Source organism: Scyliorhinus canicula, chromosome 6 (genome assembly GCF_902713615.1).
Source record: "Scyliorhinus canicula chromosome 6, sScyCan1.1, whole genome shotgun sequence".
In the NCBI taxonomy this organism is placed as follows: Eukaryota; Metazoa; Chordata; class Chondrichthyes; order Carcharhiniformes; family Scyliorhinidae; genus Scyliorhinus; species Scyliorhinus canicula.
Genome location: NC_052151.1, coordinates 169,865,797 through 169,891,491, shown reverse-complemented (window position 1 = coordinate 169,891,491; position 25,695 = coordinate 169,865,797). Strand labels below are relative to the sequence as shown.

The 25,695-nt window shown below is 46.1% G+C and overlaps 1 protein-coding gene across 1 annotated transcript in view; it reads right to left on the bottom strand.

Moving 5' to 3' along the window:
• LOC119967641 (CUB and sushi domain-containing protein 1-like) overlaps positions 1-25,695 on the bottom strand; it is a 2,889,858-nt gene that overhangs the window by 133,272 nt on the left and 2,730,891 nt on the right. Inside the window, exon 55 of the mRNA XM_038800434.1 lies at positions 16,991-17,179. Coding sequence (XP_038656362.1) covers positions 16,991-17,179 — 189 coding nt within the window. The remainder of the gene's footprint in view (positions 1-16,990; positions 17,180-25,695) is intronic.

The window sequence follows — 25,695 nt, the reverse complement described above, 5'->3', positions numbered from 1 at the left end:
CGCGAGGCTGCAGACAGTGAGGGGGGGTATAGGGCCGCCGAATTGAAAAGTCAAGCTCTGCAGGTTGCACTGGAAGTCCAGTCCTAGGAGTGCCGGTGCGCAAAGGTCAGGGAGGACAAGGAATTTATAATTTTTAAAAACCTTCCCTTGGACCGTGAGGTCCGCGATGCAGCACCCGGTGATGTGGACGGAGTGCGAACCTGAGGCTAAACCGATTTTGCGTGTTACGGGATGGACAGGGAGCGCGCAGCGTCTTACCGTGTCAGGGTGAACGAAGCTTTCCGTGCTCCCGGAGTCCAGCAGGCAGTCCGTCTTGTGGCCGTTGAGGTGGATCAGCGTAGTCGTTTTGGCGAGCGTGCGTGGATGAGACTGGTCGAGTTGAACGGCCGCGAGCCGTGGAGAAAATCCGTCGTCGCTGTCCGATTCCATGCTGGAGGGACCTTGCGTGGCAGATGTGGAAGTCGGTGGCCAGGATCCATATGTGGGTGTGAACGGCCGCGAGCCGTGGAGAAAATCCGTCGTCGCTGTCCGATTCCATGCTGGAGGGACCTTGCGTGGCAGATGTGGAAGCCGGTGGCCAGGATCCCCAGGTGAGGTCTGTTCCCCAAGATGGCGGAGCCCAGGACCCGCACGTGGGGTCGGGGCCCCAAGATGGCGGCGCCCAGGACCCGCACGTGGGGTCGGCACCCCAAGATGGCGGCGCCCAGGAAGCCCTCGTGGCCGCTGGAGGCGGAGCTAGCGTTCCCGGCGCTGTGAGCGGAGAGGCGCGCAGGCCGGCTCCAAGAGGTGAGTGACCGGCATCAGCTGCGGGGATGCACAAGCCGGCTCCAGGACGCCGGCTAGGTGCATCAGCTGTGGGGATGCGGAAGCCGGCTCCAGGACGCCGGCTAGGTGCATCAGCTGTGGGGATGCACAAGCCGGCTCCAGGACGCCGGCTAGGTGCATCAGCTGTGGGGATGCGGAAGCCGGCTCCAGGACGCCGGCTAGGTGCATCAGCTGTGGGCGGAGGTAAGGCGCGCGGGCCGGGTGCGGGGGCCGGGGGCGGGGGGGAGCCGAGTCGCGCTGCGGGCAGGCAGGGACCGGGGGGCCCGGAGAGGCGAGCCGGTCGGGCGCCGGGGCCCGGGGGTGGGGGGAGCCGGGGTCCGGGAGCGAGGGAAGCAGGGCCGCTGCGGGCAGGCAGGGACCAGGGAGGCCCGGAGAGGCGAGCCGGTCGGGCGCCGGGGCCCGGGGGCGGGGGGGAGAAACGTGCGCGGCGGGCAGGCAGAGGCCTGGAGGGGCCGGGGAGGTGCGCATGTCGGCCGGCGGGGCGCGAGTCGGTAGCAGCTGGGGCGGCCCTGGGGGAGAGAGGGAGGCACACAGGCCGTTTGCAGAGGCCTGGGGGAGGGGGGGAGAGTGCTGTGCAGCTTCCAGAAGCGCTGCAGCCAGCGTTTTGGCCTGGCAGACCGTGGAGTAGTGGCCCTTCTTCCCGCAGCTCTTACAGAGGGCGGAGCGGGCTGGGCAGCGCGAGCGAGGGTGCTTAGCGTACCCACAAAAGTAGCAGCGGGGCCCCGCGGATTTATCGGGGCGCCCCGCGGCACAAGCCTGAGGGAGGCCGGGAGCGGTGGGTAGCTGGTGGGAAGCGTGCCAGGAGGCGGCCTGGCCAGGGTCATAGGTGCGCGCGCTTTGATCTGCGACCTCCAGGGAGGCGGAGAGAGTCAGTGTCTCCGTTAAACTGAGTTCGTCTCTTTCCAGCATCCGCTGGCGGATCACGGGGGACAGCATCCCAGCCACGTAAGCGTCTCTGACGAGTAGCTCCATGTGCTCTGTAGCGGACACCGCTTCACAGGCGCAACCTCTCCCCAGGGCACAGAGGGCCCGGGCGTATTGGTCTAGAGACTCACCGGGGACCTGCTTTCTGGTGGCCAGCAGATGTCGAGCGAATACCCTGTTGATGGGTTTGAGGAATTGTCCTTTTAGCTTCCGTATAGCTTCATCATAGTCTGTTTCGTCTTCGATCATTGAGTAAGCGGCAATACCCACGCTGGAGTGGAGGACGTGCAGCTTCTGTGCCCCGGTGGGGGGGGTGGTTGTAGATGCCAGGAACCCTTCGAGGCAAGTCAGCCAGAGCTTAAAGAGTTCTGTAGAGTTCAGAGTTTGCGGGCTGATGCGGAGGCATTCGGGCTTGATGCGGAACTCCATCTTCAAAGTTGTAGTTAATTAAATTGATGCACCATCAATTGCACGCGAGGCGAGTGATTTACCAATGTCAGGCTTTAATTAACTAGAACACAGCCTGGCGATCGTCTACAGTGGAAAAGGCCGATCGTCAGGCTTCTGAGCATTTATACCTCGTTGATAGAGGCGTGGTTAACTCAGCCTCTCGGCCAATCGGTCGAGAGGCACATGACCGACCAGGGCCAATGGTAAGCCGACGTTCTGGCCCAATGGCAGACGAGTATGCAGATCATATCATCACACATTCACCCCTCTCTCACACACAGACACACTTATACCTCTCTCTCTCTCACACACATATACACACACTCATCTCTCACACAGTTACCCCTCTGTCTAGTCTAAAACACACAGATCCACTGATACCCCTCTCTCTCACATGTACATAAACACATTCGTCCCTCTCTCACACATACATACACACACCCTCATCCCTCTCATACACACATGCACACTCATCCTCTCTCATATACACACTCATCCTTCTCTCACACACATAGAACATATAGTGCAGAGGAGGCCATTCGGTCCATTGAGTTTGCACCGACCCACTTAAGCCCTCACTTCCATCCTATCCCCGAAACCCAATAACCCATCTAACCTTTTTGGTCACTAAGGGCAATTTACCATGGCCAATCCACCAAATCTGCATGTCTTTGGGCTGTTATTCCTACCAAAATGGATGACCTTATCCAGGGAGGATACCCACGCAGACATGGGGAGAAGGTGCAGATTCTGCACAGACAGTGACCCAGCGGGGAATCAAACCTGGGTCCCTGCCGCTGTGAAGTCACAGTGCTATCCACTTGTGCTACCGTGCTGTCCTTGTGCTATCCTGCTGCTCAATACTCTCCTCACAAAGTCCCACATTTCAAAATGAGGGATGGACCCAGCCATGTCACTGAGCAACCCTATGCCCGCGGTGGAAAACTGAACAAAATCGTAAGATCATTTTTCTGCAAGCATTATAAAATGTGTATCATTCTGTATGAAATTGATGTTAATCTCTTGTATATTAAATCAAAACCACACATAAAGGATTAGTCAGTGACCTTTGAAGAATACTGTTTACATCCATACAAAAGCCTAATGAGGGAAATAAAGACTTTTGAACTACTGCTTCTTAATAACAAGTGACTAACATAGAAACATAGAAAATAGGAGCAGGAGGAGGCCATCTGGGTGAATAAATTTTTCCTCATCTCTGTCCTAAATGGTCTACCCCGTATCCTCAGATTGTGACCCCTGATTCTGGACACACCCACCATTGGGAACATCCTCCCTGCATCTACCCTGTCTAGTCCTGTTAGAATTTTATAGGTTTCTATGAGATATCCCTCATTCTTCTGAACCCCAGCAAATACAATCCTAACCGATTCAAAGGAGTCCATATCCAAATGCAGGAAGACCTGTACGATATCCAGGCTTGGGCTGACAAGCGGCAAGTTACATTTGCGCCACATAAGTGCCAGGCAATGACCATCTCCCACAAGAGACAATCTAACCACCAACCCTTGACATTCAATGACATTACCATCGCCAAATCCCCCACAATCAATATCCTGGGGCTTTCCATTGATCAGAAACTGAACTGGACTAGCAATTTAATACTGTGGCTACCAGGGCAGGTCAAAGGCTAGGAATCCTACGGCGAATCCTCACAGTCTGAGGATTCAGGGTAAACCATTTTGGAAAGAGATAAGACATTTCTTCAACCAAAGAGTGGTGAGCCTGTGGAATTCATTACCACAGGAGGTAATTGATGCTAAAACATTGAATATATTCAAGAGGCAGCTAGACATAGCACTTGGGGTGAATGGGATCAAAGGTTATGGGGAGAAAGCAGGATTAGGCTATTGAGTTGGATGATCAGCCATGGCCGTGATAAATGGCGGAGCAGGCTTGTAGGGCCAAAAGGCATCCTCCTGCTCTTATCTTCTGTGTATCTATGAAGGGGCAGCACGGTAGCGCAGTGGTTAGAACTGCTGCATGAGGACGCAGAGGATCCAGGTTCATTCCCTGCCCCGGGTCACTGTCCATGTGGTGTCTGCACATTCTCCCCGTGTATTTGTGGGTCTCAAAAATATGTGAAGAGTAGATGGATTGGCCACGCTAAATTGTCCCTTAATTGGGAAAAAGTAATTGGGTACTCTAAATTTATAAAAAAAGAGGAATCCTATGGCGAGTAACTCACCTCTTGACCCCCCCCCCCCTCCCCCACCCCAAAAAGAAAAGCCTGTCCACCATCTACAAGGCACAAGTCAGGATTTCAATGTTAATAAATTTTAGGTCATCCATTTTGGTAGGAATAACAGAAAAATGGACTATTATTGAAATGGTAAGAAAATGCAGCATACTCCTGTGCAGAGGGACCTGGGTGTCCTTGTGCATGAATTTCAGAAAGTAGGTTTGCCGGTGCAGCAAGTAATTAAGACGGCAAATGGAATTTTATCCTTCATTGCTCGAGGGATGGAGCAGGGAGGTTATGTTGCAGCTGTATAGGGTGCTGGTGAGGCCACACCTGGAGTACTGTGTACAGTTTTGGTCTCTTTACTTGAGAAAGGATGTATCGGCACTAGAGGGTGTGCAGAGGAGATTCACATGGTTGATTCCAGAGTGGAGAGGGAGAACTAGCTAATGAGGAGAGACTAAGTAGAATGGGACTATAATCATTGGAATTTACAAGAATGAGGGGGGACTTTATAGAAGTTCATGACTTTATGAATAGAATAGATAAGACAGAAGCAGGAAGGTTGTTTCCACTGGCGGTGAAACTAGAATTCGGGGGCAAACATCAAAATAAGGGGGAGCAGATTTAGGGCTGAGTTGAGAGGAACCTCTTCACCCAAAAGGTTGTGAATCTGTGGAATTCCCTGCCCAGTGAAGCAGTTGAGACTACCTCGTTAAATGTTTTAAGGCAGAGGTAGATAGATTTTTGGACAGTAAAGGAATAAAAGGTTACGGTGAGCGGGAGGGTAAGTGGAGCTGAGTCCATAAAAAGATCAGGTGATCTTATTGAATGAAGGAGCAAGCTCAAAGAGCCAGATGGCCTACTCCTAGATCTTAAATTTTTACCTAATGGAATACTCTCCACTTGCCTGAATGAGTGCAGCTCCAAAAACACTCCAGAAGCTCGATACCATCCAAGACAAAACAGCCCGCTTGGTTGCTCCCCCTTCCACAAACATTCAAACCCTCCACCACCGATGAACAGTGGCAGCAGTGTGTATCATCTGCACTGCAGTAACTCACCAAGGTTCCTTAGACAGCACCTACCAAACCCACAACCACTACCATCTAGACGGACAAGAGCAGCAGATACCTGGGAACCCCACCACCTGGAGGTTCCCCTCCAAGTCACTCACCACCCTGACTTGGAAATATATTGTCTTTCCTTCACTGTCGCTGGGGCAACATCCTGGAACTCCTTCTCCAACAGCGCAGAGGAAGTACCTACACTCAAGGACTGCAGCGGTTCAAGAAGGCAACTCACTACCACCTTCTGAAGGGCAACCGGAGATGGTCAATAAATGCTGGCCCAGCCAGCGATGCCCACATCATGTAAATTAATTTTTTTTAAATATCTTCTTATACGTTAGTCCCGTCATCCCAGGAATCATTCTGGTAAACCTTTGTTGCACTCCCTCTAGAGCAAGAACATCCTTCCTCAGATAATGAGACCAAAACTGCAGACAATATTCCAGATGTGGCCTCACCATTGTCCTGTATAATTACAGCAAGACATCTCTGCTGCTGCACTCTAAACCTCTCGCTATCAAGGCCAACATACCATTTGCCTTCTTTACTGCCTGCTGTCCCTGCATGCTGACCTTCCGTGACTGGTGAACGAGGACACGCAGGTCTCGTTGCTCATCCCCTCTCCTGATTTATCAGATAATAGTCTGCCTTATCGTTTTTGCAAAGTGGTAACCTCGCATTTCACTAAATTATACTGCACGGACACTAACTTTTCTCTGTTCACAGAATAAGCTATGTTATTCTGTACAATTTACGACTGCAAAAAGAGATAGTGAATAAATTTTGAAATTTCCCAGTAGACTGCATTAGAAGTACTTAACACCTACTGCACCGGATAATAAAATACAGGAATTGATAAGAAGAATGTTTGAGCCTCAGCTGAAGACTAAGTAGATGGGTTTGACATATTACAATTACAGCACATTGGATAAATGCAAAATTGAGGCATTCGTGACACACAAATGCCAACAATGACCATCTCCAACAAGAGAGAATCTGACCACCGTGCCTTACATTTAATGGTATTACCACCACTGAATCCCCCACTATCAACATCCTGAGGGTTGCCATTGACCAGAAACTAAACTGGACCAGCCAACTAGCCATAACAATGCTGTGGCTGAGAGGTAAGGAAACCCCCAGCGAATAACTCACTTCCTGACTCCCCAAAGCCACGTCAACTGTAATGGAACACTCTCTACTTTCCTGGACGAATCCAGCTAAAGCAACAATCAAGAAGCTCAACACCATCCAGGACAAAGCAGCCCACATGAACAGTCCATTTGCAAACATTCACTCCTTCCTCAACCAACGTACAGCGGCAGCAGTGCATACCATCTACAAAATGCATTGTGGGAACTCACCAAGCTTCCTTAGGCAGCAGCTTCCAAGCCCATGACCATTATTAACTAAAAGGACAATGGCAGCAGATATATGGGATAACCACCAGCTAGAGGTTCCCCTCCAAGCCACTCACCATCATGACTTGGAAATATATCGCCATTTCTTCACTGGCACTGGGTCAACATCCTGGAACTCCCTCCCTAACAGTGTACCTATCCCACAGGGACTACATCGGTTCAAGAAGGCAGCTCTCCAGCATTTTCTCCAGGGCAATTAGGGATGGGCAATAAATGTTGGCTTGGCCAGCGATAACCACATCCCATAAATGAATTTAAAAATTGTGCATTTCATTCTCTAACTCAACATTCACTAATCAGATGCTTAAAACATCCAGCGGAGGGAGCACAGATGACCAAATGCTTGGTGAAAGCAGGAGACTGATCATTTAGTTCAGTGCTCAACTGTGGTAAATAAATTATTTCACATCATTGAACTCCAGAAAAATGACAAACCTGAAGGTACCCAAGCTCTGCATGTTGCAAATCACTTCCAGACTGGAATATTATTAAGCACGCGATGATTAAAAAAAAATTATTCTCTTGACTTGCCTCTTGAATGGGAATTCAAGTTTCTGAGCTCAAGCGAGAAAAAGAGCTGGAGTTCATAAAGGTTGCTTTCTGGGCTTAGATTTGCATAAACTGAATACATAATTCAGGGGAAGAACGATACTCAGCAATCAGTGAGGAAGAAATTTGAATTGTATGTCTTTTGCAACCAATCACATTCGTAAAACATTAAATCAAATGCCAAAAGTCAAAAAATTCATTTTTAAAAAGTATTATCAAAAGTCCAGGTGGAGTATCAAACCACATTTGCACTGTCAAGTTTGCAAAGGGTGGGAGAGATGAAGAGGTAAATCGACAAACAGGGATTAAAATACAAGGCCTGTTTTCAAAGCTTGTGCCTTATCGGAGAAATGGGCATAATATACGGCATATATCTCAATTAACTGCTTGGCTGACTGCACAAGATGAAAAAGAACCAAAAACAGCACACTCGGACACTGGCTTAAATAAGTTCCAGCTAGTTACAATAGGCAAGCAAACAATATATTTTTGTACACAAATGACAATGGGCTCTAATTTGTTAAATAAAAAAGTAATTTCAAGGAACTCCCTTAATAACCCTGCTTATTAAATTAACTTGGAGCAGGATTGAGAAGAAAATCAATTATTTTAAGTTAGCAGAATCACCCCTCGGAACTAACTATAAATAATCCAGTTTTTCAGTCAGTAATAAAATGAGAATAACCATTTTGTTAGTTTTTGATCTATTAAAGTCTCTCCACTCTATTGTGTGTTAGCAATGGCTTGCGGGCTGTATCATTTCTGTCGTCTATCAAAATTGCTGCTTTCAGTTCTGTTGTAAGTTGCAGCATACTAATGAAAGACTTAAAGAATCTCATGTTAATTGAATGAAGGATATTTCAGCAGAAATATTTGGAACATGGGTTGGTTTATGGAAAAATGATAGCTGCGCTGATGAAAGTTATCAGAAAGAACATATTTGGAGTATTGTGTGCAGTTCTGATCATCATATTATCAGAAGAATGTGAAAGCTTTGGAGAGAGTGCAAAAAAGGTTCATCAGGATGTTGCCTGGTCTCGAGGGTGTTGGCGAGGAGGAGGGGTTGAATAAACTTAGATTGTTTTCACTGGAAAGACAGAGGCTGAGGAAAGACCTGACAGAGGTATATCTACAAAGAGAGAGGTATAGACATGGTGAATAATCAGAGGCTTTTACCAAGGGTGCAAGTGTCAATTATAAGGGGGCACGGGTTCAAAGTGAGAGTGGGAAAGTTTAAGGGAGATGTAATTGTTTCACGCAGAGAGTGGTGGGTGCCTGGAACATGCTGCCAGAGAATGTGGTGGAAGCAGGCACATGAGCAATGTTTAAGCAGCATCTGGATGGGTACATGAATAGGGAGGAAATATAGGGATACGGACTGAGTAAGGGCTGAAGGTTTGTTTTTTAGTTAAGGCAGCAAGTTCGGCACAGGCTTGGAGGGCCGAAGGGTCTGTTCCTGTGCTGTACTTTTCTTTGTTCTAAGCTGCAGTGTTCTTGTGGGTCTCACTTTACACAACAATGCTTTCATATTGGAAGGTTACTTATAACACTGGATCATAATTTAACCATTAAGATCTGCTGTTAGTTGTAATTTTAAAACATGCCCATACCCCATTTATCAATAAAGTAGCTTTGTAGGAAGATCATTTGTAGATTCAGTAGTAAATCAACCAAGTTTTGTTTTTCTGAAGATATCAAAGCTGGGTGATAGGTTTACTGCAATGGGACTAGAAGTACTACCTTCCTTAAATGATGGGAATTTAATCATAATGCATGATTGTGATTCAAGCTTCATAAATACTTTAATTGAGCAGAGTTATTAAGTGCCTGGCTGAAATCAACAAATTGGTGATCATAACTTTAATGATGTTTGTTGATTTCAAAATAACCAAATTAAGGAGGTGGGAAGGCAAATAATGAATAATAATCAATCATAATCTCCACACACTCTTCAAGATGCACAGCTATATGGACAAACATACAAAGTGCCAATTATATCCTGAGTATGCATAATGAAGGCCTACTGGAATATCTTACCTTGCATTAGCCAAATAAACAAATCCATCCAGCTTGCTGTGTCTCAGCTACTGAGTGGACAAACTGGCGAAGATGAGGGGACATATTTCTTTTTGTGTTTTAATGTGATAAATCTGTGTGTGAAAACATTGACACAGTTCTTGTTCCTACTTTTAACCGAGATAAACGTGGGGGGATATAAAATTAGAGCCATTCGGCCCCTCGGGCCTGTTCTGCCATTCAATAAGATCATGGTAGATCTGTTTGTGTTTCAAGTTCCACATTTCCGTCTACTCCCCCACCCCCAACTCCACACTCCAGATAATGGTAGATTCCCTGGCTAAGAATCTATCTACCTCTGCCTTAAAAATATTCAATTATCCCAGCTCCACTGCCTCTATAGGCAGAGAGTTCCAAAGTTGCATGACCCTCTGAGACAAAAAGAATTCTCATCTCCGTCCTATACGGGCAATTTCCTGGTTCTGGACTGATCCACAAGAGGCAACATCCTTTCCACGTCCACCTTGTCAATACAGTTCAGGATCTTATGTGCTTCAGTCAAGTCACCCCTCACTCTTCTAAATTGAAGCCTGGCCTGCCCAATCTTTCCTCATTATATAACCCACTCATTCCAGGTATTACACTGGTAAACCACCTCTGAACAACTTTCAACGCATTTACATCCTTCCTTAAATAGGAACAAACTGCACACAGTATTTAAGATGGATGACTACTCGAATCAGGTGGAACCATGAGGAAGATGGGCTTGGTAAAGATAGTGGAAGATGGAGTCGGTTTGACGATTGTGAGGAGATGAGACATACTGGGTGAGTTCACTACCTCTGTTCCTTGAAACCAGGTAAACCAGAATATGCAAGAGTTAAACCTGAGACTATCTTATTGAAACATATACAATTCTGATGGGGCTTGACAAGTTAGATGCTGAGAGGATGTTTCCCCTCATGGGAATATCTAGAACTAAGGAGTGCAGTTTCAAAATCAGGGGTCTCCCATTTAAGATGGAGATTTTGGGAAATCTCTTCTCTCAGAGGGTCATTAAACTTATTTATCTTGTTAAATAAACATTGTGCAATGACAGCATAGATCAGGAAGCTATAGTTGTCAATTAAGCAATGCTTTCCCTTGGGCTCAGCTGTTTCTAAAGTCTAGAGTGCCCAATTATTTTTTTCCAATTAAAAGGCAATTTAGCATGGCCAATCCACCTACCCTGCACATCTTTTTGGGTTATGGGGGCGGGGCCCATGCAGACACGGGGAGAACATGCAAACTCCATACGAACAGTGACCCGAGGCCGGGATCAAACCCAGGTCCTCAGTGCCGTAAGGCAGCAGTGTTAACCACTACACCACAAGGCCACCCCTGGACATGATCTTATTGAATGGTGGAGCCGGCCCAAGGGGCTGAATGGACGACTCCTGCTCCGATATCTTATGTTCTTATTAAGGCACCCATGGCACCTTGATGAATTAACTTGCCTACAGCGCTTTAAGGACGACCAATTAGATCACAACTGTTGACTTTGCAGAGTGACAACACAGTGCATTTTAATCAGGATATTGTTGTTAAAACAATTTGGTGCCTTTGATTGCATATCTATCATCAAGTAAGGCTCACATGCACTGTACTGGATTAAAAACAATTTGAATATCAGCATTGTTTCAATTTACATTGGGGTGATGCAAACTCCTATTATTCCTCTGAGATTTAAAATAGCAAGAGTCCCATTATATTTACTCTTTTGGTGGTTATATAGCTCATGGTGCAATATGCTTTTTAAATAAAATAATAAGTCTTTGAGATCTTTCCCCAATTTTCTTATCTTTCCTCAAGATGTTGACTCTGCACAGGCATCTGTTGCCCTCTCAAGTGTGTCATGTGAGAGTACCTTTAAGAAATAGATGTTTATTAAATAGCTGTAGTGGATGTACCTTTAAGAAATGGGTGTTTATCAAATAACTGCAGTGATGTCAGAGTGTGGGTGGAGCTGAGCTGTGACTCTGCTTTTACTTTCGCTTTGAGCAAAAAAGCTGGTGTGTGTCTGTGTGTTTTAGTTTCGTTTTGGAGTTGAAGAAGCTGCAGTCACAGCAAGAAGGTAAATTGATCTCTCTCTGCAATCTAAAGATTGTCTCCAGATCATTTGAGGATTTTAAAGTAATATCTGTTTCTGTAGAGAATTTAAACCTTCTGTCTTTCTGTAAAAAGGGTCTTTTGGTCTCATGGATGTTGTTAGGAAAGTTATGAAGGGTTACTTATAGAATATTGTATCTGTCGGAATTATTGGTGTTGATGTTATGATGTTTACTGTGGGTTTATAAAGTGTTAACTGGATTCAGAAATAAACATGGATTTGTTTTAAAATACTTTAGATCTCTGATGCATCACACCTGTAAAGTAGGCCTTTGTGCTCCCCATATACAATCTATTAAAAGTCGTGGGTCAGGTGAACTCCATGATACACTTTGGTGTTCTCTAAACCCGGGCCCATAACAAGTGACCATTTATCACTTGGTGCGGGTTTTATTTCACCGGTTGGCTGACCGATACTATTGACAGGAGACTCTTTTAAGAACATAAGAACTAGGAGCAGGATTAGGCCATCTGGCCCCTCGAGCCTGCTCCGCCATTCAATGAGATCATGGCTGATCTTTTGTGGACTCAGCTCCACATTTGCTCCATAATGAGAGTCAGGCCTCACTGATACAGGACTGATAGTCCAAAGGGGGAAGCTAGCACTGAAGGGCAACCCTCTGCGCAGGATTATCACTAAAAAAGCTGGCCCCCTGTACAGGAAAAATTTAGGGTTGGGACTCAATATGACAGTGGTCTCGGTTCTTTAAAGGCAGGACAAGCATGCCCACCCCACAAAAATAGGTAAAGGCTTAACTCTGAATTCCTCTTCAGCTGGTCTGGCTGCTGACACTAGTCAGAGTCTTAAAATGGCATTGGATTCTGTTTGTGCGCCAATTTAAATCCTAAGTTAGATGTACACTTGCTTCTGGTGGCTGCCTTATCTTCCTATTTTGAGGACGATGGAAAAAATGTACAGAACAGAGTTCTTCCCTCTTATTTTCACAGCTGCAGCTGCCTTATTTCCACTGGAGAGGAGGAGGCCTCAAACTTTCCTCCTGCGAATGTTGCTAAGTCATTCAACTGTAGACGGCATCAGAGCTAAGCCCAACGTCCACTCATGGGCATTTGCTAGCAGGAGTCACTAGATTCAATCAAGAGCAGTCACTTTGCTAATTTGACCCTGCCTAAATTCGGGGTTGTTCAGGCCAGAGTTCCATATTGCCAACCTGGCTGAACACAGGACACAGAGATCAGGGAGGGGAATGAAAATGGTGCCATTCAGGTCCAGGTTGTTCAGTTGTTGAATGGGCAGTGCATATACCGACTTAGAGATAGGGTTACTAAATGGGATGATGGATGTGAAATATTATTGCTTGAAATCTGAACAAACTTTGCTATTATTGGCTATCGCTCGATGGCGAGGAAGATTGTCTCCCATGAGCTGAAGATGTCGGTTGAGGAGGATTCAGGGGACGGGATTCTCTGTTTCTGAGACCAAGTGTTGCTGCCAACGCAGAATCCATGGACTTTTACGACAGAAAACCAGCGCCGCACCTGGACTGATTCCGCTACCGTTAAGGTACTACCACCGGTGCCGCATGGAACACAATTAATTCCAATCAAAACGGTGTGGGATTCGCCGGGTCTATGATCGACACTCGGGAGGCTAACAAGCTGTAGCTGCACGTACACACTGCACTCCCCCCTCACACTCATCCCAGCCAACAAGATGGCACTGGTTGCGCTGGAGCATGCCCATACTGATGGGTCTGCTGGGGCCAGAGGGCACCCTGAGGGGGGGGGGGGGGGGTGCCCTGTGGGGACACCTATCCGACTCATGGCACAAGGTTCAAAGTGGGCTGCTAACGGTGGGCACAGCTGCATGGCTGGCTTGACAGTTGCGGTAATGGTGATCCATGCCCGTCCACCCTGGCCCCACAGCACACCGCCTGGCCACCCCCGGCCCTGGCAGAAGCCTCCAGCCAGCAGCACAACCGTCAACAAACTATTCTGATGTTGGACACCTTCCGTATCCCCTCTCTCTCCCTCAGCACGGCGGTTTCACGATGTTTAAAAGCACAAGTGAACCACGGCGTCAGGAACTTGGCCAATCAGAAGCAGAGAATCGCGGAGGCCCTGGAGAATACGGGGTGGGAACTGGTAATGATATGCAAATGCTGTCTACTTTATTTGCAGGAGGAAATGCATTGAATCCGATTTCAAGGAGACAGAGAATCGCGATTTGCCATCAAATCTTTGACAATGCCAGCCCTAAGAGAAAGATTACTTCCAAGGTACTGGAAGTGTTCTACATTTTCCAGGCATTCATCATGAATCCTAATCAATGGGTCTGAGGCATGTGCATTTGGAGTTTTCTGATGGTGCACTTTGGTCTTTTGAATGTTAAGTGTAAGGTTTGCCTCAGTAAATGACACAATACTTACTGCAGCGTCATCAGCATTTTGAAGGTGAATGACTGAGGTTGGGGTGGTCTTTGTTTTTGACTGGAGCTGTCTGAGGTTAAATAATTGATTGGGCATTCAATAAATAAGTTGCAATCCAGCAGGGAGATGTTAAACTCAGATAGAACATGGCAGCAAGGAAGATAAAACAAAAAGAGTTGGGCAATGGCACAACGTTGATTGACGTTAACCTACATTAACCTCAAAAGAATCTGTCATGGATTCATTGTTAAGGATCACTGCTTGTCTGTCATCTTGAAGCAGGCAAAGGTTGGTGGTGAATTTTTGAGACCATCCATACTTCAGCAGAATCTTCCTGAGTGCCTCATGATTTACAGGCGGAAGGCCTTTGTCAAATCAAGAACCACGGCGGCTTGGTAGCTCGGTGGTTAGCACAGTTGTTTCACATCTCCAGGGTCCCAGATTCAATTCCGGCTTGGGTCACTGCCTGTGCGGAGTCTGCATGTTCTCCCCGTGTCTATGTGGGTTTCCACTGGGTGCTCCGGTTTCCTCCCACAATCCAAAGAGTGCAGGTTAGGTGGATTGACCATGCTAATTTGCCCTTAGTGTCCAAAAAGGATAGGTGGGGTTAGTGGGTTACGGGGATAGGGTGGGGTTGTGGGCTTGGATAGGCTGCTCTTTCTCCAATGGCTGGTGCAGACTAGATGGGTCAAATAGCCTCCTTCTGCACTGTGAATTCTGTGATTCATGATGTAGTGATGTTGATGTTCACGACATTTTTCTTTCAGTTGACAGGCTGTAAAAATCATATTGGCTGCCTCTTGATATTCTAAACTCACATTGACATTTGGGCAATAGTTCTTCGGCAAGTAGAACAGGGTTCTTGAAATGATCTTTCCTGCAATGAGAAACATCGAGGTGCCTCGAAATTCCACAGTTACATCTGTCCCCTTTCTTGAAGACTATCACAATCATGGTATTCTTATGATCATTCGGGTCTTTCGCTTCATTCCAGATCTATAGGATGAGGCATGTTCCACTCCTCCACATTTAAAGATTTCATTGTGGGGGCTCCATCGCCTCCAGCTGTTTTGTTGTTCTTCATTTATGTGATGGCTTTTATCGCCACCATAGACATTGGCAGTGATCCAAAGGCGATTCGAACTGGGTGCTATGTATGAAGTTGGAAACAGTTTAGCTTTGATCCTTGATTGAGAAGGTCTTTTGTTCCCTTCAGGGTAACGTGCAGCAGGGTCACTTTGGGTATATCCACATGGAAGCAGAAGTTGACTGGACTGGACAAAGCTTCCGCTGTTAAATTGTTGGAGATGCGTAAAACAGTAATGATAGTTAAAATATTGATGCTTGTTTGAGCTTGCTTTGCAATACCCAACCTGCAGCTGGTTATTGGTTTAGTTTAGGTTCACCAGGTTAATCCGTGGGCAGGATTGTTTTATGAGGAGACATTAAGGAGACTGCGTCTGTCTTCCCTTAACTTTTGACGAATGAAGGGCGGCCTCAGTGTAATCAACAAACTTCTTACATACGTTGACAGGATGGATGTAGATAGGATGTTTTCCTGATTGGTGAGATTCAAACCTAATCTCAGAATAAGGAGCAGGAAATTTAGGCCTGCGATGAGGAAGAATTTCTTCACTCAGAGGGTGTTGAACCTTTGGAATTCTCTACCCCAGAGAGCTGAGGAAACTCAATCTTTGAGCATCTTCAAGACAGAAACGATACATTTCTGGGGACCAATGACAGTAAAGGATATGGAGAAAGTGTGGAAAAGTGGCATCGAGGTAGATGAACAGCAGTGATGTGATTGAATGCAGGTTTGACAATCTGAATGACCTACTCCTGTCCCTATGTTCCTGATGACAAATAAATTAACGGCAACTGGGTTGATTATTAATCAACCTTCTGCTGCTCACATATATTTCACACGATTGACAGGAGGGAAAGGTCACCCACATAGTTATCTTGCTTACCCCAGATATTCAAGGAAATAGTACAAACAAACTAAAAACATTGCAGCAATTTCATTGGCGGTTCATCCCCTCACAAGATAACTGAAAATTCAATTGGCTCTGAATACAGAATTATCATCATGATGCAGAAGAGCTTTAATTTTTATTTACTTTTCAATATCTTGTTTGAATAACTGGCAGATGTCCCATGTCATTGCGAAGATATATCTGCTTCTAAGTAAGCATTGCTTCGTCTTCTGGAAAAAAAAACATGCTCCCAGCCAGAGGACTTCTATCTCCCTTCACCTTCCACTTGGAGCAAGATGTTTTTATTCTGTCTCTATCCCACACTTTCCTCCCTCTGTTAAAAAGGTCAATTTTTACTCTTTTTGTCAGCCCCTGAACTTGATTGGTGAGGCGTGAGGCATCCCTGACATTTGGCATTGGGTCTCATTTCCATTGAATTGTTGAGCTGCAGTAGGATTGCAGGCCACTGCTTGCAGAAGCCTTCAGGTGAGTGAGGAAGGGCCAGGAATGATTAGGTGGTGGTAGGGAGAGGCAACAGCAGTGACTGGGGGAGTCCAAGACGTTCAATAAGTATATTCGCGAGTATAACCTTGTTGGTTTCGGTTAAGACCCACTGTTAGGCCTCGTGTAGACAATATTTGCCTGGAGACGTGGCAGCATAGTGGCACAGTGGTTAGCATTGCTGCCACACAGTGCTGAGGTCCCAGATTCGAACCCGGCTCTGGGTCACTGTCCATGTGGAGTTTGCACATTCTCCCCGTGTTTGCGTGGGTTTCACCCCCACAACCCAAAGATGTGCAGGGTAGGTGGATTGGCCACGCTAAATTGCCCCTTAATTGGAAAAAATGAATTGGGTACTCTAAATTTATTTTTTTAAAACTTGCCTGGAGTGTTGGGAAAATAACATATTCTGCATGTCAGAGATTCAGCTTCCTGTATTACTTGGCAATTCAAAACCAAATTCGCTTCCAGGTTAAATAGTGAACAAGGGTACACTTCAAAGCGGCAGAGTGTTACTTACGTAAGCAATTTGGTAGAGATCGGTCCCACAGACCACTTGCTTGACAGGTAAGCACGGCTGAGCCAAGGAGGTAGAAGTTCCATTTACACTGGTACACCACACTGCTGCCAAACTTGAAGCTTTGCAGGTAATCCTGTTGCCCTAGGCGAACGGCATTCTCCACAACCCCCGGATCTGTACAATTGATCACTGTGATTCAACAGAATATATCAAATCTCATTAAACAATAAACTATCGGGGCATAAGAATGTTAAAACAATCCAGTGGTTCTGGTGGAGAGACAAAGTGGCTTTTTGGTGGGGTCCGTGCATTCTTTGGAGCGGAGGGCAATCTTGTCTTACCACTCGCATCCCTGGAGTGTGCCCAGTAAAAAGACTCTTTTTCATTCTGTGCTGTGGGAATGAGGCTCTGCATGACAGAGGGCCTCACATTCCCACAGCTTCACAAACATTGGGCGCGATTCTCCCAAAACGGGAGAAATCGTAAGGCTGGCGTCAAACCCGGGCGGGTTTGACGCCAGCGCGCCCCTTCCCGACCGGGAACCGATTCTGGTCCCCGGTCGGGGCTAGCAGCCCGACGCCGTAAGCTCCGGCATCACGGGCTTAACGAATTTCGTTAAGCCCGCTTGCCGGAGTTAGCGCCGGCTGACGCGTCATATGACGCCAGCCGCGCATGCGCGGATTGGAAGACTCCAACCCGCGCATGCGCGGATGACGTCATTGCGTATTTGCGCGAAACCCACGCATGCGCGGGCCGGGATGCCCCTCAGCCGCCCCGCGAATGGATACTGCGGGGTGGCGGAAGGAGAAATAGTGCGCGGGCATCGGGCCCGCTGCCCGCGATCGGTGCCCACCGATCGCGGGCCCATGACACCCTTGGCACGGCCGTGGTACTGCCGTGCCAATCAGTGCCATGGTTATAAAAAGCGAGTTGTTCCCGCCGTTTTTACGAACGGCCAGACCAGGTCTGTTTGCCGTTCGTAAAAACAGCGTAAAGGGCTGGGACTTCGGCCCATCGAACAGCTGTGAATCGCTGCCGGCCGTAAAAAACGGCGGCAGCGATTCGTGTCGGGGGTTGGGCGGGGGGGGGGGGGGGGGGGCAGAATAGCGGGAGGGCGGGAAAAATGTCGGGAAGGCCCTCCCGCTATTCTCCGACCCGTCGTGGGGGGCGGAGAATCGCGCCCATTATATCTGCAAAACATTGCAAAGAATTCGGAAGATTAAGATAATTCAATTTGTTTCGAAGTTTGATTTTAATTTTAACTAAACCTTTTTTCTTCTTTACTTTCAGTCTTCCACTTAATCTCCGAATGTTTAAACTGACGACTCCTGACATTTGAATTACATCGTCACCTTTTTGCTTTACACATGGAACAATGAAACTTTGCCAAACCAGCATCCATGTCTCACAGTGTCAAAATATAGCAGCAGGCACCGGTTTACATAGAATTACAGAGAATATTCAGCACTGAAACAGGCTATACATCCCAAGCAGTCCACGCTGGCATTTATAGTCCACTTGATTCTCCTTCCACCTTTCTCGTCTAACTCTCTCATATTTGTCCATTTCATTCTCCCTCATATGCTTTTCGACTGCCCTCTTAAATAGATCAACACCATCCCCAACTCAGTTGGTCGCACATCTGCCTCTGAGTCAGAAGGCCAACCACCACCCCCACACCTATCACCACACCGCCCCCCCCCCCCCCCCCCCCCCAACCATCCCACTGCCAACTCTTGAGCCATCAGCGCATAATCTAGGTTGACACTCCTTTTTTAATTTAGAGTACTTAATTTTTTCCAATTAAGGGGCTATTTAGCAGGGACAATCCACCTACTCTGCATATCTTTGGGTTGTGGGGCCTAGTGGTTAGCACAACTGCCTCACGGCGCTGAGGTCCCAGGTTCGATCCCGGCTCTGGGTCACTGTCCATGTGGAGTTTGCACATTCTCCCCGTGTCTGCGTGGGTTTCGCCCCCACAACCCAAAAATGTGCAGAGTAGGTGGATTGGCCACACTAAATTGCCTCTTAAATTGGAAAAAATAATTGGGTACTCTAAATTAAAAAAAAAAAAATCTTTGGGTTGTGGGGGCGAAACCCACGCAATCACGGGGAGAATGTGCAAACTCCACACAGACAGTGACCCAGAGTCAGGATCGAACCTGGGATCTTGGCGCCGTGCGGCAGCAATGCTAACCACTGCGCCACCATGCTGCCCAAGGTTGACACTCCTAATACAATATTGAGTGAGTGCTGCACTGTCAGAGATACCTTCTTTCGGATAAAACATTTGGATAATGGCTCTTTCTGTCAAGTACAATTAATGTGGCATTCAAAGGGCAGCACGGTGGTGCAGTGGGTAAGCCCTGCTGCGCCACTTCGCCGAAGTCCCAGGTTCGATCCCGGCACTGGGTCACTGTCCGTGTGGTGTTTGCACATTCGCACCCCCCCCCCCCCCCCCCCAACACAAAAATGTGCAGGCTAGGTGGATTGGCCATGCTAAATTGCCCCTTAATTGGAAAAAATTAATTGGGTACTCTAAATTTATATTTAAAAAAATGGCATTCAAATGGCACAATTACCAGTGCCAATAAAACTCTGAATCCCATCTTTGGTAAGCTGCATCTCTTCAGTGCTAGCACCGAGTCGGCTGTTCCACAATTGCTATACCTCATTCATGGAGTACAAGTCCCTCATGTTCAGCTCTAAATGTTTCAAACATATATCACAATAATAAACTACACTACAGGGGAATATTTTGTTTGTTTATTATTTGTCCACCATTCTGAGTAAACATTTATAAACCAAGTTTCTCACTGAGCTTCCTCGGTTTTGGAGCTGACATTGGATTACAAGGGAGAAATAATGGCCGGAATTCTCCATCCGTTCAGCAGGATTCTCCGGTCCCGCTACAGTGAATGGGAAATTTGGCTGAGCCAAATCGGACAGACCTGCAACTCAACCACATTCCAATCAATCCAAAGTACGCCATCTAAATTAATCTTGGCGAGGTGCACAAAGCGGGCAATACCCGGTAGCCTGCCTTTCCAGTAACAATTTATGTCCCTTTGACTTTCAATCAGTTTACCTCCCTTTATAATAATAGTGGATTGTGCAATGGGTCAATATGCATTAGTCATGTGTAACACTGAAACATTGTACTGTAGCAGGCTTATACACTAACTCTGCTTCTTTCTGTGCAATGGTCAGTGCTTTTTATTTTTAGCTGCTTTTCTCGTTGTATTTATTATTTCTGCTTGCCAAGGTGATTCTCATGGTTAATTTCTCTTGTGATTTATTAACGGCCTTACATCTGCAGCATCTACTTTTACTGCGATTTAGTGAGGATTGTGTATCCAAAATAATTGTTTCCCTCAAAGCCTAGCAGATCCTCAGCATCTGCTTCATTCTTGATCTAGGAACTTCTAAGTTTCAAAATATTATTTTGCCTTGCAATTCAGTGAGGACATGGAATTGAGCTTTGACAGAGAGCCTTCCAGACTCGAAACGTTGGCTCCCTTCTCTCTCCACAGATGCTGTCAGACCTGATGAGATTGTCCAGTATTTTCTGGGTTTTTTCAGCTTCCAGCATCCGCAGTAATTTGCTTTCGTCCATCACTCTGGTGCACTAGTGCAGTCCACGTGTGTGTGGGAGTCCCTTACTCTGCTAATTACATGAAGCCTGGGTTCATGAGATTCAATTTATTTGGGGGCTAGTGTCTATGATTGAACTATGAAAGGTATTGGCCGAGATTCTCGGCCAATTTGTCGCTCAGCCAAATTTCCCATTCACTGTAGAGGGACCGGAGAATCCTGCTGTCGTAAACGGATGGAGAATTCCGGCCATTGTTTCTCCCTTGTATTAATGGCCACTATTAATTGCCTTCGGTAAAATCCTCCCAGTGTAAAATTCCACCTCTAGAGTTTGTAATGTTATCAAATAAATACACATCATATTGTTAAATCTTTAGTACTGCTGATTTTGATTTTATTCCATTGCAATGGTCTTTTTTCAATTTCACTTAAACTTAAGTCAGGTAAGAAATGTTAACTCCTTGAAAATATTACCCATGCCAAAGGTGAGTCCATGAATTTTGGCCTAAAGAAAGTCTCAAAAATGAGACTTTTGCACCACATATCCGACACTTCTATAACAAATGTTGACAATTGCACTTTGGTTTTCCTTTCCAGGGGCAGTGATTAATTAGCCCTGATGGTACAAACTATAGAGTTACAATATCCGTTGCTCCCCCCCATCCAAATAAAAGCATCAATTGTGTCAGCTATAATAATAGTAAATACGCTTCGACAGCACATACATGGTCTGTTTACTTACTGATGCATCAAAGATAATCAGAATACCTGCCAAATAGGCAATTTAACTCAATGTTTGGATCACAACTATGAAACGTTCATGCCCATGATCCTCAATCAATATTCTCCTAATTCACCATTTTGAAAGTGCACTGGGCTGTGAAACACATTCTGTTTTTATACACTGTAAACGTCCAATTAATCTCCTTGTACCCAAGCACAGATAAAATAAACAGAATGTAAATATGATTTCACTCGGAAAATAACTTTTCAGAAGCAAATGAATTTGGAATAGTGGTTTCACATGGTCGCCAGTGTCAACAGTCATCCCATCATCTTCATATTAATCAGATTTGAACGAGTGCAACAACTATAAACAGTTTAAACACATGATTCTCACATTCTGCTGGTCTAGGGCCTTCCTATGGTTTACTGACATAATAAACTCTGATTGCATTCTCGGTGTCGCTGATACACACTTGAGGGTAAATTGTTGATTTGCAAGCCTGTCATTAATGGCAGCTTCAACTTCAAACTTAGCCATTCTGCAGTGAATGTGGCTGCACTGTTTCCTCCAACCCAGAACCAACAGAAAATACAATGCTTGGCCACTATTCCCAATACAGAATTGGACACTTTAAATTGAAGCCCCAGTCAGAATCACAGACAGGTCTGATGGTGAAGTCAAACAGCCAAACATGAATAAACTGCACAGAGACTGACAGTCGGGGCAAGTCAGGAGATCGTAAGATAATTGGCCCCATTCAAAGGGATCAATTGTTGTGGATTGCCCAGATGAAGCCAGACTTTCTGGCACCTAGATTTCCCACCGAATGTTGCAACCCCTGCCCAGCGACTTATTGAGTGAGGGCCAGAGAAACTTCTGGAAGGGCATGAAGAGGGGGTCTAAGAACAGACACCCAGAGACCCTCCCCAGTGAAGACTCAATGCAGAAGCAGCGGAACAGACCCGAAGACAGACCAGAGGCTGGATGGATGAGGCATGCGAGACCAACCTTCGCAGACAAGGGCCCTGAGATGATGGAGGCTCAGAGGACTGGACCCGCAGCTCGATCAAGTTCATCGGTAGTATTAAAATCTTGGGTATATTATAGTTGGGATAATTTGGGAGATAAACTGTCTGTTGTGTTTGAAAATAAATTTGAATTGAATTGTGAACCTGTGTCTATCCTTTGTTCATCTAGCAAATAAGGGCACCTGGGTGAAATATTTTAATAATGAACTGGTCGAAGTGTCTGATAATTTACAGACAACACTTCCTACTGAGGGTGGGTTGAGATATCAAGGCAGCAGCAACGGCAAAAAATGAAAATTGAAGCAGTTCTTGTGTTGTTGTTCATTCTGTCATAAATCTCTTCAGCCATCCAAAGCAAATAACAAGTACTTCTACTTAAATACAGGGTTTCTGCATTCAGTTTGAACATTTTAAGTTTTGAAGCAAACTTAAGGAGCTGGATTATTTTAGCCCCACACACCAGTTCCCCAGTGCTATCCTGCTCCCAGGACTTTTTGCAGAGGTAAAATGGGGTGGGGGAGCAGGGCTAGCTACCTGGAAGTAGTGGGCAGCCAAATCACGTCAAATTTGAATCTTCTTCAGAAGGGTACCGAAGACAATATTAATCTCAAAGCATTAATGCTGTTTCTCTCGCCAAAAGGGTTGCCAGACTTACTGAATATCTGCATCACTCTGTTTTTAGTTTGGGTTCCCAGTATCTGCAGTATCATGCTTTTATTTTAGCACAGTTAACTTGTGTAATTACTGGGTCTTTAAGGTCAACTATCAGGGGTCCATATCGCTACAGGTGATGAGGGTCACTGGAGCTGCCTAGAGTCGCCTCCCAGTAGTAGGCTGAGCAGTAGGGGAGCAGTGGTCTGGCCACGCCCGCGATCGGGGACCACCAATCTGCGGGCGGGCCTGTGCCGGGGGGCACTCCTTCCTTCCGCGCCGCCCCCTGTAGGACTCCGCCATGGCCGGGGCGGAGAAGATAACCCCCTGGCATGCGGCAGAATACGCCGGCCGGAGAACTATGGCGGCGGTTTCGCGCATGCGCAAGATCACACCGGCCATTTGGCGCATGTGCGAACTCGCGCAGTCTCTTTGGTGCCGGTTGGAGCGAGCGGTAGTGTGGAGAATTCCGCACTTTCGGGGGCTGTTGACGCCAGAGTGGTTGGCGCCAGCGTGGGGACTTAGTCCCCGGAAAGGAGAATCCCTCTCCAGATCTATGACCCATGGGGCGGGTGAGGTGGAGGCGGGTTCTGACCTCTGACCTTGGAGGTAGGTGTCTGATCCTTCACCCTAGGGTATTTCTACAATGGGGAGAGGTTTTGGAGAGTCTCGGTAAGCAGTCCTAATCCTCTGACCCACAGGGAGTGTGGTAAATTCACTCACATTCTCTCCATACCACGTTCACCCCCATTCTCCTGTCAGGTTTCTGATAGCCTCAGAAACCTGTCCGGCTACAGTAAGACCTTTTAAAACAGGTTCAGTCAGAAGCTTCTGGCATAATTCCAGCATTAAAATTGCCAAGCCACTTCCTGGGAATCGATTGGCTGCCCATTCCTTGTCCCGTCCCCATTGAATCCAGAAGCTGACAAGTTGGAAAAGGGTTAGGGTCAGGTTTGAAAAGTTTTTAAATGTCAATCTCTGACCTAAACCCAGCCCTTTCAATTTTAGATTTTAAAATCCTACTCCTGACAGGCATACCACTAAATCCTCTAAAAATAAACATACCTTCAAAATTTAAATTCTATTTCGTGATGTCTAATAGTAACAGTTTATTTTCACCCATGTGAGTGAAATAATAATTGCTGTGCCAGCACCTTCATATCCCACTAAACTGTATCTCCCTTGTTTTCACAGGTAGCTAGCGTGTATTCAGTCCTGATAGCATGGATATCCCAGAGACTCACTTCTATGATTCCTTTAAATAATTTGGTGGGCTTGGCCAACACTTAAACAGCAGCAATGGATCTTGTCCAATTCACAATCCCTTTCACCTCCTGCCTTCAACTCTCTGTTCTTTATAACTGCACAACACACACTGTAACGCAGTCTTGGATCTTTCCTCAGAGATCTGCTTCACCACAAGGATCTGATCAAAACCTGCCAAGCAAAAAACTGTTCCATTGAGAGAAAACCTTGCTCGTTTCCTCTCAGACAAAATACTCACTGTGTTCTGAACTGCCAAACAGAAATACACATGGAATCCCAACACCAGTGCAATTAGTTTTCTATTTACCCTTTGCTGCTTAACTGCTAACCCCATGACAACCTCAGGTCAAATGTATTGCTTTGAACCCAATGGTATCCTAATGAGGAAATCAATTAGCCCTCTTTCAGAATACTCCCCAGTCCACTCTTGGCTTCAAGAAAACATCTTTGAAAAAGAAAAAACAGATTTTCCCAAAGCCTTTGGGTTGTTGCATACTTTTTTACAGGATGTAAATTCCCCCAGAAGCTGTGAAATGTTCTGACCAGTCATTTGAAATGTTGTATACTTCTCTCAAAAATCGGAGTTTGAAACAATAAATAGAGAAGCATGAACAATTGTGGAACATTTCTAATTTAACTTAAATTATGTGGTTCATAATGTATTGCAAATGAAAATTTTTTCTTTAGTATTTGTAAGAATCCTCGTGTTAATCCCTGTATGTCCCTTGTTTTTCATTTTAATTACTGTTATTCTGATATTTCAATTTTTGTACATGTACAAAAAATTTGCCTCTAGCTTTAATATGGACTTCACCTTTAAGTTGAAAACAGGAACTCCAGCAGGATGTGCTGTTTGGTCTGAAATCAGTGCTGATACATCTTGATAGACTTGGCTGTTGGCCAATAGTCTACTTTGAATTGTCGGGCTTTATCAATGGATCGTGCTGATTGGTCAGGGTATTCTCTGGAATGTTCCTTCCTCTGTGAGACTGTTTTTCCAGTTTTAGTTTCATTGAAGGAGGCTCTGAGTTTTGTCTCTCCCTGAAGGGTAAACCTTTCTCAAACCCCAGTTGTAGACTCTGTTTTCTCCTCAGTTAAGCTGGAGGACATTCTCTTGAGGCTGTAAACCAAGTTAGAGTAAAACGCAGGCTGACAACTAGATTTGAGGGAGACAAAGAAAATTTTTTAAAAATTTTTTATAAATTTAGATTAGCCAATTATTTTTTTCCAATTAAGGGGCAATTTAGCATGGCCAATCCACCTACTCTGCACATTTTTGGGTTGTGGGGGCGAAACCCACGCAGACACAGGGAGAATGTGCAAACTCCACACGGACAGTGACCCAGAGCCGGGATCGAACCTGGGACCTCAGCGCCGTGAGGCAGTTGTGCTAACCACTAGGCCACCGTGCTGCCCTACAAAGAACATTTTAAGGAAAT